Source organism: Thamnophis sirtalis, unplaced genomic scaffold, assembly GCF_051295495.1.
Source record: "Thamnophis sirtalis isolate CommonGarterSnake01/CBP01778 unplaced genomic scaffold, rThaSir2_p1.2 scaffold_6, whole genome shotgun sequence".
NCBI classification, from domain to species: domain Eukaryota; kingdom Metazoa; phylum Chordata; class Lepidosauria; order Squamata; family Natricidae; genus Thamnophis; species Thamnophis sirtalis.
In genome coordinates, this window is record NW_028261386.1 from 131,252,659 (window position 1) to 131,267,516 (window position 14,858).

Below are 14,858 nucleotides of genomic sequence, written 5' to 3' on the forward strand. Positions count from 1 at the left end.
AAAATATCAATATAATCCCATTTAACTATCTAAAATGTATAGAATTCCAGCATTCCCCCACTAATGTTTTATATAAAAGCTTTTCAATAGTTTATTTCTAATTTCCATTTCTTCTGTTGAGAATTTCTGGTTTTTCATTTTATTAGAGTAGTGGCAGCCAGAACTCAAGCAACCTTTATTTAATCAATCTATATAGGCAATCAGTTCAACAATGACTTTGGACAGTGATAAATCTATTACATCCACCCTGTGTCTAAAATATATGTTTGATTATAAAAACCAGTAACATTAATTTGTTAGGTCTAAAGAGAAAAACACATTCCAGCCTATGGTTATCCTATTGTTTCAGAGATTTTATTTATAATTGTTCAAATAATGACTGAAGCAAGAGAGCAAAGTAAGTCTGAGGGGAAAAATAAGATGCATTTCTTCATGAATAATATATAGATTCAATTTCATTTTAACAGCCTATTTTCTAACAAGGATGTGAGGATGGGAAAGGGGAATATTGGCAAATGGAACCAATACTGATAAAAATCCAGCGATAAAAAGAAAATCTAATTCTGCATCCTACAAATGAAACACAACATTTATATCATACCAGTAGGGGAAACATTTTCTCTCTTCTCCTTCATGTCCTTTATTCTTCTCTCCATTACACTGCACTGATACTTTATTTTACTTGCTGGGCTGTACACCAGTGAACCATCATCTTCAAATAATAATACTGGTATGTCGGTTTCTAAAAAATCAATATAATTTTACATTTATGAAGAAAGAATATATACAATATTTTGAAAGGGTAACATTTGGAGCTTGGACATTATTGTAACATTCTGAAAGCTTAAAATTAACTTAAAAATAGATCTACATTAAAATGCTGCAACATACAGGGATCTTCCAAAAATAAAGCTTTTGATCATTTCTAACCAACTCGACAGAATAATCTATTTTTTTCCCTGTAATGGACCCTTATAAATTCCTAATTTATTGTAGTTCAATAAAGCCATTTTCAACCAGATCCCCTTATTTTTTCAAAACAACCACCATTGGTTAGTACTTCTACATAGTCTTATTTTTTTATTTTTCATAGTAACCATATACAATATTTATGATTGACATCAGCTGCCCAATATTTGGAATCAGATTTAATATTAATGATTCACATAATCTGCAGAATGGAAATTTACTTTATACATAGATTGCTTCCAGATTGGTGTAACACTTAAAAAAAGAAAAAAAGAAAAAAGAAAAACATATTTCAAATATGTTACTTGATTTGCAATATCCTACAGAAATACACCTTATGAAAAGGTTTAGAGACTAAATTGTGGGCTCTTAAAATTTGGATAATGTCTTGAATATCACTTTTTCCATTCAAAATTAATGTTCTCGATAGTTATGTATAACCTTTTTTCTGTCTGCAAAAAGTATAAAAGATTAATGTTGTTACTGTATCTAAGTACAACTGAAGAACTTCTTCCCCAAAGAAATTTGGAAAGAGTCAGCACACTGTCTGACCCTTGATCTCTCCTCTAAGCTGAGTCCTTGACTTATGACTGGTCACTTAAAAGCCATTTGAAATTACAACCGGCCTGTAAAGTACTTCTGGTTCTCATAAATTGTTGTGCCATCCCCTTGCAGTCACGTGATCATATTTTAGGGGGCTTGATAACTAGCTCACTTTACTACTGGTTGCAGTGTCCTATGATCATGCAACCATAAGTTGCGACACTTTTTTCCAGTTTTTGCTTCCGGCAAATAATTCCTATTTAAAAGAATGGATTTGCACTTATAACCGCAGCATTAATGACTGAATTTGCTTAATGATCACAGTGATTTGCTGCAAATAATTTGTTGTAAAGTCAGGCAGTCATGTGGATGCCTCAACTTACAACCATAAATCCAGCTGCAGTTGTAAGCCAAGGACTACAATGAGACTCGGGAACTGATGAGAAAAAAAAGGTGAGGTGTGCTTTCTTTGTGTCAATCTTTCCCTCCCGTAAAATATTTCAGTATATGGAGGTAAGAAAGAAGTTTCAAGAATATCCCCTTTCCATGTTTTATATTTCTCTATGCATTTTAGAGTGACCTTCCACATTTTAACATTAGCTCAGAGACCTATTATAAAAATTGTGCTCAAGTGTCACCATATGATAGCAATATTTTCAGTGCAAAGGCTAAGAGTTAACAGTGCAAATGGATCATATACTTGCTTGTTGCTGCTCTTTGCATTTCTAATTCTTTAACCATAGTTTCCATTCTTTTTTGTAATCTACGATCTTTCTCCGGAGTTTTCCCAAATAAATCTTTGGGCTGCATGCATTTGTGCTACAAAATAAAGAGAGTCATTACATTGATTTGTAAGCATTGAAATAATACTTTAATATGAAACACTAGACTTATCCTTACTGCACCAATTCTACAAAAATAAAAAAAATACTTTTTACACATCACTGTAATATTTGTATTGAAATATCTCCACATGATGCAATACATTTTCAAAAGAAAATCTGGGTCTAAAACAAAGGTTGAGTGGGATTATGGCAACCAATAGCTCCTTGCCTACTTTATCAAATTTTTATAAATAAGTTTATTATTATAATTTATTACTATAAATAATTTACTTTTTTACTAGAAAATCATTCCAGGTTAAAACAACAAATTATTTTAGTCTTTTTTGAACGCTATGTCTTACATCAATACATTGGGATGTGAGATAATACTTAGTCAGTTTTAATCCTTTAGTCACAGAAGGCTTTTAATTAAGAGCAACGTGACTACACTTAAAATAATAGGAAGTCACTATGCATATACAGACCTTTTTAATTAACTGAGGTAAACCTTGATCAGTATTTATTGCAGGATATAATGACTCATCAATATGCATTCCAACTTCTCGGCATCTGAGAAAATATTAAGAATACACATTTGGTTTAGTATTGGACAGATTTACTATTATTATTAATTGTTCTAAGTGACTGAAACCTTTAATATTTCTAACAAATCATGTTCAATTTCATACCCTGTATATTTATCTTTACCTTATTTTTATCTTATCAAGATCCCAGAGAAGCAAAGCTTGCCTAGAAAATCCAGGTCAACAAACAAACCACTTGTTTGATTGTAAAAGTCACATTACAAATGCCATGTCATATTCATATTGAGATGGTTGAAGATAGAGCACACTATTATAAAAGAGCTAGCAGGCTACAAACTAAAAATATGTAAAGGCAGAGGTCACATTCCTCAGTTTTGCTGGCAGACGGAGCCTAAGACCAAGGCTTTATAGCAGGACTTAAAATGTCAAGCAGGTCAGTACTTTACATTCTGAGAAATGAAGGCCTTTGCTTCACTATGATCCCACCCGTGAATGTATCAAAATTTCAGTTGCAGATAACAGAACAAACTATTCCTTGAGTTGACAATTTTCTGGCTCAGTACCTCAATTCTAAAAACTCAAAAACATGGAATCACCCAGTTGCCTACAGCAACCACTTGCTGCCAGGCATAACTGGAAATTCATATTTATAAGCATGCCAAGAAGTTCCAATCCTCTGTCATGCTTGATCTAATCAAATCAGCCAAGGCAAATTTGAAATCTGAACATTAGTCAGTAACAGAGAACAAGGCAAAATAACTGCCAAAGAGATTTTTGGGTTGCTTTCCATAATCTTTCCCAAGGATCCATAGCCTGCTTATAGCAGTTAATATAATGTATGGGTGACTTATAGGACATCTAGTCAGACTATGTAGTATATACGTATAAAACTTCGAAATATAAAGTGACACTTAAAATAATTCTATAGAGCACATATAGATATAAATAGCATCTGAATATTTGCTGAAATATTTTTACTGTGTTGATGCAGAACAATATTTTTCAAGAAAAGCATGTCTTAATTCCAGAAATCTGAAACAATACAACTCCTCACTTACTGACTATTTATTCAGTGATTGTTTGAAGTTATGTCAGTGCTGAAAAATAACTTTATGGACCATTTACAACTTTTGCAGTGTCCTTCAGTCACATGAATACCATTAGTCAGTATGCATAGTCCTGTGCCTGACCTATGTTTTTTCTCCCCTTAAAGAGCAGGGATATTGGAAAGTAAGGGATTTTATTTATTTATTAAATATGTTTGCTCACTGTGATTGCAAGAAAGTAAACTACAAATCTACACATTGAAAACATGCAATCATACTGGCGGGCTGGGAGCTACAGACATTCTATGCAAACAGCTTATAGTATTCTCTTGAAATTTCTTTCTCTCCAATCTCTGTATTTATGGGAGGGGGGAAGAAGTGAGGAAAAAAAGCAAGCAGTTTATGTAGGAAATCTGTCTTTGCCTGACCCTTTTTTGCTTTTGGCCTGATCACATTGCTTCCAATGTATAGAAGAGGAAACAGTTTGTTCTCTTGAAATCTCTTCCTTTCCAATCTCTCTCCAATCTGCTGGTGTGTGTGTGTGTGTGTGTGTGTGTGTGTGTGTGTGTGAGAGAGAGAGAGAGAGAGAGAGAGAGAGAGAGAGAGAGAGAGAGAGACAGAGAGAGACAGAGCTACAGTACTTTATATTGTTTACAAATACAAACACATTTCTTATTTTACAACATTTATTACACATAATTTGGGTTACTTACCAAAATACCACTTCCCATCTTTTGATATGTTATTTCTTGAATTGGTATACTTCTAAATATAGACTTATTTCTTTCACAGGAAAATATAGTTAATCCTAAACTTAGGAACATAATGGGGACCATCCTATGATTGGCATTTGCAATTTTCACTTCTAGATTTGACAAACAAAATCAAATGGCAAGAGCCAGCAGGAAATGGGGATCATGCAAAAACACAAAGATGCTGCAATCATGTGGGATTCACCTAATAATGGCAACTGAGACTGCAGTCATGTATCTATGCCTTACAACCATGTGGCTTAGTAACAGAGTTGCCAATCCCAACTGCCATTTGCAAACAAGGGTTATCTTTAAAACTATAAAAACATGAAATTGCAATGAAAACATTCAAAGACACTAGCAATGGGATTTTAGTGACATCTAGTGATCTTACAGATGAAACAGTATATGGCAATATTACATAAGAAATTTGACATACTTTACTAGTTAAGATGAAAGCTTATATTTATTTATTTATTTGACTTATATATCGCTTCATTGGGCTTTCAGCCCTCTCTAAGCGGTTTAAATTTTTTTAGCAAATTGAGTCAGCAACTTGCCCCCACAGTCTGGGTCCTCATTTTACCCACCTCGGAAGGATGGAAGGCTGAGTCAACCTTGAGCCGGTGAGATTTGAACTGCTGAACTGCAGATCACAGTCAGCTGAAGTGGCCTGCAGTACTGCACCCTAACCATTGCGCCACCTCGGCTCTTATATGCCACAAAAATATGAGTCTCAGGATTTTAGGCACAATAAAAGTTCAAATCATAATTCTAAACAGAGTTTTTGGTAATTCTAAACTGAATTGGTTTTTCTTTCTTGTATTTTTTTGTTAAGCTCCATTAAGGTATTACGTCTTTTATCAATAGGATGTGTAATGCACAAAAAAGAATAAATCACTGCAGTATATTACGAGTATAAGAACTCTCATAAATAAAACAGAAATGGAAAGTTAAGCTAATTTCTAGATCACTGTAATGCAATTTAAGAACTTCAATAAAATATTATGGGAATTCATCTTTTTAACTATGCCTACAATATCCTAGTATTTTCTTAGAAGATTAGAAGTTTAAATGCTATATTTAAAACTTATTTATAATTAACATCAATTCTACTATAACTCCTCAATGGGCAGCAATATATATTTATTGAAGCTCCTACAGTAATTCAGACCATTGCTTCATTTCGTCCATTAATAGCATTGCTTATTTATTCCCAGCCAGCAATTCTTCAAGATCTCTGGCAGCTTTTTACTCAGTGTTTCAAGCTAGACTGAATTTAGAACAAGCATACAAACAACTAATGACCTAACATGCCCTCTACAGTGCAAGTCAATTTGAAGCAACTTAGATTTGAGCCAATAGTTTTCCTTGCATTCTATTCAGATATAACATTATTATATACTGGGGACATTTGACACCCACATTGATTGTACCAATATTATTCTTGTAATATATTCTCCCCTGGTATATTTCTAAGCATCAATACTTACTTTTCTACCCAAAGTACTGACACTAGTTTAATTCCAGCTTTTTGAGCTCTATTCCACGTAGATAGGAATCCATCTTTAAAGATCACATGAGTAACTTGTTTATTCAAAGTCTTAGAAATCTACAAAAGATAAAAGAATAATGCATTTTAAAATGTTATCTATATAAATGGTCTCTGAAAATATTTAAGATTCTTTATTTCCACTGAAAAGTCACACGTTGTTTTGTGCTTTTAGTAGGTAACCAGGGAATTTGCAGATTCCATCAGTACTCTACCTAAGAAAGAGATTTTTTTTATTATTATTTTTAAAATGCTTACGGTACAGAATCATTTGAGATTAGAAAGGATCATAAAGATAATCTTGCCTTGGGTTTCAAGATCTGTGATAAACCTAGCTCTAGTAAGCTAACTAATAAAGAGGAGATGTCTTTTATTCCTGAATATTCATTAAACTGCAAATTACAGCTCATGGAACACAGCCTTTTATCTGGATTAAACAGTTCAGCGGAGATCTACATATCTGGGTCTGATTGTGATAAATTGTAGGGGTGACTCAGAAGTATGATATAGAGCTTCACACACTTGTGCCCACCTTTCATACAAATGAAGCTGGGAGCCCATGCACAGTCACCGCTTGCGTGGCCTGGTTCATGCCTTGGTAGTAGGCTACGGCCCGGTGGTTGTAAACTCCTGATATGGTGTGATAATGCACTAAATTAATTAGCTTTGATTTTCTATTATCTCCTACTTTTTTACTACTACTTATTCCTTTGAGATGCGCATGCTTACCTGTTAAAGAATAGCCATGGTGGATTTCATTATATACCTTATGCAAAGTATATAAAAAGTAGTTGGAATTAAAAAGAAACAGACAATATATAAAAAAGGAATGTGAAATTATTTAGCCTTAGTTGCAGTTTGGTGTTTGGAGCAGGTTGTAAGTTGAAGATTTCATGGAGGCACTGTAAAATCAAATTAAATATTAAACTATCCCAGATCTTTGACTAGTGTGCAACCATGGAATTTTAAGGATTCTTTATCAAGCAAGATATTATAAATCCGCAGCAACAAAAAGAAGGGAACTATTTGCTTTTTTGTATCTCCAGTATCTGGGAGATGGTGGAACACCACAAAAGCAAGCAAGTAAAACAAGTGATGGAGTTGCTTTGCAAAGGAGTTTTTCAAGGCAGCTTTACTTGAAGTTTAGTGAAGTGAAATATCACAGTAAAACTTTATATAGCTTTTAAAGTGATCTGATTTGGGTTCAATTAAAAAAAACCACCTCAATTTCTATTAATGTAGAAATTGCCTATTTTCTCTACAGCCACTGAAAGATTTTACCTGTTGGTGAAAAACTATTTTGGCTTCTTCATCTCAAGAGACTGGAGAAGGCACTGGTGAATTCTGAAATCATTTTGGTATCTGATATCCTTCATATCAGTAGAATTGAAATGACCTATTCACTCATACATTTGGCTACAACATAATTTTCTTGGATTAAATTTAGAGTTTTAATTCAATCTCTAAAGTTTCGGAATCATGCCCCATATTTATGCATGTTGTGCTTTATTAAAATAAAGGTTTGTATACCAACCAGTTTAGTTACTTACTTTTGCTCCCATATCAAGGAGCTGTTGAGTAAAGGCTTTTGAGTAGTTTTCTGTTCTGCTGGATGACCATACTTCAACATATGCTACAACACCTACACACCAATTATGAGAAAAATATTAACAGATCAATATTTTCTTGGGAGTACCATTTTTCTGGATCAAATCTTTAATTATTTGAACGACATACTTCATTTTCTCATAAGCATCAAAGCCAAAGGTGAGGCATGTTAAATTCAATGTAATTTTAACCCAAATAATAGATTACAGAATTATCTTCTAGTATACACCATACAGTTATTCCAAAACCATTTTCATAAAGACTAAACTGGATTGATGATAATGTACGGTTTTTCTAAGTTTTTGTTAAGCACTCCATTTTTGGCTGTTGAAATCATGTTTAAGAAACAACCTCCACATTTTTGACATCCAAATAGTGAAGGGTCTCCTGTATTTGGATTTTAAATAGATTGCCTGCAGATGAGGCTGTCTGGGTGGGCATGTCATTCTGCCTTAATGTTAAGGGGAAAAAAAATACAATTGGTGCTCCAGCTCCAATACCAAAGATTATTATTGCTTTAAGAGCAGCCAAGAAAAGGACACAAGCACTCTTTTTTCCCCCTCAAATGCGTACAATCTTACACACCAATTTGTACTTTTACAACCCAAAGAATTTTTAAATGATTAATAGTTGAGGGACAAAGAACATTTTTTTTAAAAAAGTGCATTTACCTGTACCTGAATTTTCCCCCTATAGAAAACCTAACACCTCCCCCACCACCCAGGAAACTTCACTAATCTGTGGCCCTAGAGAAGGATGGAGGCATCTCAGATTATAGCTCAGGTCCACCGGTGAACATTTCTTATGAAGGATGAAATCCTCGTGCATTTAGGAAAACAGTTAAAAAAAAAAACCCAACTACTTGGTGCTACATTAGCTTATTTCATACCCACTTGAGGTCGGTGGGGAGGAAGGAGGAGATTTATGTTTTGTAACTTTGTGTATGCATGTTGTGCTATACCAGGGGTGGGTTCCTGCCAGTTCTAAGTTCCTCTATAGAAGAGGTTCCACAAATCTACAGCGCCGTTTAGAACCGGTTCCAGCTCCCTCCCCACACCCGTCCGCACATCATCAAGATGAAGAGCGAGAGGAGGAATTCTGGGAGTTGAAGTCCACAAGTCTTAAAGCTGTCAAGTTTGAACACCCCTGGGGTTTTTTTTTTCTAAAGGGTTAGGGATGCGAGGGTCTTTTAACTTGACAGCTTTAAGACTTGCACACTTCAATGCCAGAGTTCCTGAGCCATCATGACTGGAGGAGGAATTCTGGGAGTTGAAGTCCACAAGTCTTAAAGCTATCAAGTTTGAACACCCCTGGGGTTTTTTTTCTAAAGGGCTAGGGGTGCGAGGGTCTTTTAACTTGACAGCTTTAAGACTTGCATACTTCAAGGCCAGAGTTCCTGAGCCATCATGACTGGAGGAGGAATTCTGGGAGTTGAAGTCCACAAGTCTTAAAGCTGTCAACTTTGAACACCCCTGGGGTTTTTTTTCCCCTAAAGGGTTAGGGGTTCAAGGATCTTGTAACTTGACAGCTTTAAGACTTGCGTGCTTCAAATGCCAGAGTTTCTGAGCCAACATTTTGGTTGCTAAGCAAGAGCGTTGTTAAGTGAGTTTCACCACATTTTACAAGTTGGCCATGCCCACCCAGTCACATGACTGCAAATCCACCCCCACTCAGTCACATGGCCATCAAGCCACTCCCACAAAGCAGGCCACACCCACAGAAGTTCTAAAAAAATTTGAAACCCACCATTGTGCTATACTTGTTTCCATTTAAAAACAATAAAAACAACCTTCCGCGCAGCCCTCAAGAACTGGCTATCCTGCCAGGCCTGGGGGTAAAGATCTGATCCGCCCCCACCCGAATGTTGGATGAATGTTGTTTACTTTTAATTACGTGTTATGTTATATGTTACTGTCTGTACCCCCTTCCCTATAAGTTGTTAGCCGCCCTGAGTCCCCTCAGGGAAAAGGGCGGCCTATAAATAAACCTATTCAATTCAATTCAATAATCCTAAACGAATCGGTTTTCAACGTACTGATGAAATGGTACGACGACCAGAGAGAGACCCTCTATGAGGGAGAAGGGCGGTTAAGAGGCTCGGCATATAAATAATCATCCTGCATATTAGGTCTCCGTCCCCCCCCACCCTTATAACTCGGACTTGTTAGCGTGGCCCCTCAGCCGTGTGGGAAATGCGGGGCTGAAATGCAGACTCAACGCACGCGAAGACCCGGCTGAGGAAAAGATGAAGACGCGCACCGCTTAATTCCCACAGAGTTATATAACTCTTCCCTTCCCACATTCCCCTCACTTTCCCTTCCAAATCCGGCAACGGCTTTCTTCACTCGCGCCCGCCTCACGTACCTGCTAAAACGGCTCGGCCGTTGCTAAGGTCCATTCTAACCCAACGGTTTAAAAATAACGAACGCCACGCTACTGTTTAAACGTCCCTCCGCTACGGGCGCATGCGCAATGCAAAGCCAGGCCTTCTTTCCCCCCCCCTTTCCCTCCCTCCATCCGGTTCCACGCTATTGTTTAAACGCCCCTCCGCTACGGGCGCATGCGCAATGCAAAGCCAGGCCTTCTTTCCCCCCCCCCTTTCCCTCCCTCCATCCGGTTCCACGCTACTGTTTAAACATCCCTCTGCTACGGGCGCATGCGCAATGCAAAGCCAGGACTTCTTTCCCTTCCCCTTTCCCTCCCTCCATCCGGTTCCACGCTACTGTTTAAACCAGTGTTTCTCAACCTTGGTGACTTTAAGTCTTGTGGACTTCAACTCCCAGAATTCCCCAGCCAGCTATGCTGGCTGGGGGATTCTGGGAGTTGAAGTCCACAGGACTTAAAGTCGCCAAGGTTGAGAAACACTCTGCTACGGGCGCATGCGCAATGCAAATCCAGGCCTTCTTCCCCCCCCTCCTCCTTTATCCCATCCGCTTCTGCGATCGCCTGGTGAGGCCCATAGATATAATAAGAGTGAAGAAAGTAGACTTTTTCCTAGCTCTATAGTGAGAGTGACGTAGTTCCAACCCACCGGCGTTGCTCTTAAAGCGACGCATGCGCTCCGCTTAAAAATTGAGGTGGGGGTGGGTGGGGCGAAACACAGCCCGCTCCTCTGGATTGGTCCCCGCGCGTGGGAAAGAGGCGTGGCCGTCCCATTCATTTTAATTAATGTGAAAACATGCATTGACAGATCCTCGTGGTTAAATTCACACGTGCGGCTTGTAAAGAGTTTTTTGCAATCCAGATTACGGTTCGCGTATGGTTCCCTGGGACTTTATTATTACCAATGGACTATGGGATCGTTCGCTTTGGGGGCATATGCAGCTAGTCCTCGGATAAAGCAGTTCATTTAGTCACTGTTCAAAGATACAGCGGCACAGAAAAAGGTGACGTCATCGTTTTTTTCCTACTTTTTAAAATATATATTTCTATTGTACAATTTTCTTAATTGTGTATAAAATTTCTACATTCACAAGACCATCTGGCTACAATCCCTACAATGTCTATTGAATACAGAGTAGTTGTAACTATTGTTCTCAACACCTCTTCATCTTCACTTGTTGAAAATGTTGTGTTATTTTTATTAAGCCCCCTCTTCAATTTTATCTATAATCTATTAATATCAAACATTATAAACATCCAGTAAACACATGTATAACCATTAATTTCCAAATAACTTTATGGTTTACTTATCTTAATTATTCAGTGTTCATTATTCAATTGCACAGATCACTTCATCTTTGTTTACATATCTAGGGTTCTAACTTCTGCTATTATTTTATACCCATTAATAGAATAGTTCCCAGCAGTGGTGGGTTTCAAAAAATTTTCGAACCTACTCTGTGGGTGTGGCCTCCTTTGTGGGAGTGGCTTGCCGGCCATGTGTTTTCTTTCTTTCTTTCTTTCTTTCTTTCTTTCTTTCTTTCTTTCTTTCTTTCTTTCTTTCTTTCTTTCTCTCTCTCTCTCTCTCTCTCCTTCCTTTTGTCTCTCTGTCCCTTTTTCCTTTTTTTCTTTCATCTCTCTCACTTTTTCTTTCTTTTTTCTTTTTTTCTTTTTTCTTTCTTCCTTTCTTTCTCTTTCTCTCTCTGTGTGAGTCTGTGCGTGCGTACGTGTGTGAGTGGTGGGTTTCAAAAACTTTTGGAACCTCTTCTGTAGGTGTGGCCTGCTTTCTGTTGGAACCCCTTCTAACCGGTTCGGTAGATTTGACGAATCGGTTCTACCGAACTGGTGCGAACTGGTAGGAACCCACCTCTGGTTCCCAGATTGAAAAAGTAATCTTTTCCCCATTTCTGATTTCTATCTTTATACCTATTCATCTTCATCTTCACTTATCCTTATTGAAAATTTTACATCGTTTGGTTTAGGCCCTCTGTTCAATTTTATCTAGCATCCATTAATAATATCAAACATCTATAAGTATCCAATAGGCATCACACTTAGAGCCAGTTTTTCTACTTAGGATCATTGCAGCATCCCCAAGTAGTCATGATCAAAATTCAGATGCTTGGCAACTGGTTCATATTTGTGATGATTGCAGTGTCCTAGAGACACATGATCCCCTCTTGCGACCCGATAAAGTCAATAGGGAAGCCAGATTCACTTAACAACCATGTTACTAAACAATTGCAAAGATGCACTTAACCATTCCAAGGAAATTTGTAAAACGGGGCTAAAACACACTTGACACGTTTCACTTAGCAACATACATTTTGCATGCAATTGTGGTTGTAACTCAAGGACCAGGTGTAATTTTCCTGTTAACACATGGAAATAAAGCAATGTGTTCCTGTGTATAGATACACACACACACACACACGCACATTCTCAGACACACACATACACAAACAGGTGTTTGAAGGCATCAAATCTATTAACTTCAGACTAACCTGAATTGATCTTGTAATTGTGGCTTATTCTTTTATACTAAAGTTTTGAGTGCCCGTTTATAGTTTCACTTGAACAACCTGGATTAATTCCAATATATTGCCCTGTTTTTAAATCGTGTTGGAGAAGACTCTTGAAAGTCCCTTGAACTGCAAGCAGGTCAGATCAGTCAATCAATCCTAAAGGAAATCAATCCTGATTTTTTTTTGGGAAGGACAGATACTTCAAACTGAAGCTCAAATACTTTGGCCACCAAATGAGAAGAGAGGACTCCTTGGAAAAGGGAAAGATGTTGGGAAAGATGGAAGGCAAAAGGAGAAGGACAGCAGAGGATGAGATGTTTAAATAGTGTCATTGATGTGTCAATGAACATGAATTTGGACAAATTCCCGGAGGAAGTGGGATTGGTGTGCTATGGGGGTCACAAAGTTGGATATGACTTAATTGCTGGAAAACAATTCCCATGTTTTATAACGTTGCCAAGCACTAATTTCCATTCTTAGCTTGAGCCCAGTTCAAACTCTTGCTTCTGAAGTTGACAGCTCTTTATTACCTTTAAAGCCCTACATGGCCTAGGACCTGGATATCTCCGTGACCGCCTCCTCCAACATACCTCCCAGCGCCCAATAAGATCGCAAAGGGCGGGCCTTGTCCGAGTACCATCGACTACACAGTGTCGTCTGGCGGCTCCTCGGGGGAGAGCCTTCTCTGTAGCAGCCCCGGCCCTCTGCAACGATCTACCCCCTGAGATCCGGACCCTCCCCACTCTATCGGCCTTCCGTAAGTCTGTTAAGACCTGGCTGTTCCGGCAGGCCTGGGGCTGTTGATCTAGATTGACCTTCAGCCCCACTAAGATCGAATGCATGTTGTGTCCTCCTTTTAACTCGTCTCTGTTATGTATTTTAACTTTTTTTAAATGCTTTTAAACTGTTTTTATGTAAGCCGCCCGGAGTCCTTCGGGATTGGGCGTCATACAAATCTATTAAAATTGGAAATTGGAAATCTCTGATCACAGTCCCCAATATCAGTTTTCCTTTATTTTGCCACGTAACCTGGGTTGTTCTTTATTTCTTATTTGTGTTTTCCTGATCCAGGAAAAGAGAATCTAAAGTTAGCTTTGTGGCTTCAGGGACTTGGTTCTGGGATTCTGAATTCAGCTGCCTTCTTCCCTTCACCTCCGTGAAAATCTGAGTGTCTTTGAAAGGGAGCTACGGATCTTTTCTTTTCACTAGTGTGTTCATGTGGGCCCTGAGTATTTGACTCTGCCATCAAAATTGCTCGCAACCATGTATTTATTTTACAGTATATTAATTGTGGGTGGGTGTACACTCTTCGGGATGAGAGGACACTTTTGGAAAGCTACGCATATGGTTGTGTTAGATTTGTTTTGATTGCAAATAGTTTATCTTGGTTGTTAAATTGTGAACTATTGCATGGAATTATGCAGTTATTATTTTTATTTTGATTTATACTGGGTCTTGGCAAAAATGTGTCATCACCACCTGCTTTCCTTCCCCTTCCTGGAATGCTTTTCTTTAACTTCTGGTCACTTTAAAATGTGCATTAGTACAGTAGATGGCACTATGGCACAACCTATTTACCAATATTTTACTCTCATCTAAAAAGGCTCTAAGATTTCCAAAGGTATTTTTTTACCTTCTAGTTTGCAGCTGAATGTATGTGTAACATATCCATAAATACAGTATTTCCTTTCCTTCAAAGTCTTAACTTGTAAAGCAATAAATATGAGATATAAGACTGATGTTTTCCTTCCCTTCCCTATACAGTTGGACAGAAAGGTTTTAAAATAATGCTTCACAATTTTTAGTGAGTTCTCAAAAAGATATTACAAGGACTTTTGAAGTACATGTGCACTTACTGTCATCCCAAATGCTCACAGCTCATCTTAAAAAGATGGAAACAGTTTCATTCGCGGAGAGCTTAGAATCTGCCCAGGGTTACTTTTATAGCCAGCCTATAAATTTTATAAACAAATTTTATGAATGAATAAGTAAATCTGCTTGAATGCTCTTGCTTCAATTGTGCCAGTTACATATTTTGCATCCTGATCATCGTAATATAATTTTACAGAAGAGTATGCAATGAACCCTAGACTAGAGGAATAAGGAAAGATT

At 37.5% G+C, this 14,858-nt stretch overlaps 1 protein-coding gene across 2 annotated transcripts in view; it reads right to left on the bottom strand.

The window, feature by feature from the left end:
* Positions 1–10,335, bottom strand: part of MCPH1 (microcephalin 1) — a 123,567-nt gene extending 113,232 nt beyond the window's left edge. For both annotated transcript variants that reach the window (XM_087718980.1, XM_087718979.1), the window contains exons 1-6: positions 10,204–10,335; positions 7,782–7,873; positions 6,173–6,291; positions 2,822–2,906; positions 2,217–2,331; positions 602–742 (exon numbers count right to left, since the gene is read on the bottom strand). In XM_087718980.1, coding sequence (XP_087575106.1) covers positions 602–742; positions 2,217–2,331; positions 2,822–2,906; positions 6,173–6,291; positions 7,782–7,873; positions 10,204–10,237 — 586 coding nt within the window. In that variant the 5' untranslated portion in view covers positions 10,238–10,335. The remainder of the gene's footprint in view (positions 1–601; positions 743–2,216; positions 2,332–2,821; positions 2,907–6,172; positions 6,292–7,781; positions 7,874–10,203) is intronic.
* Between the last annotated feature and the right edge of the window lie 4,523 nt (positions 10,336–14,858).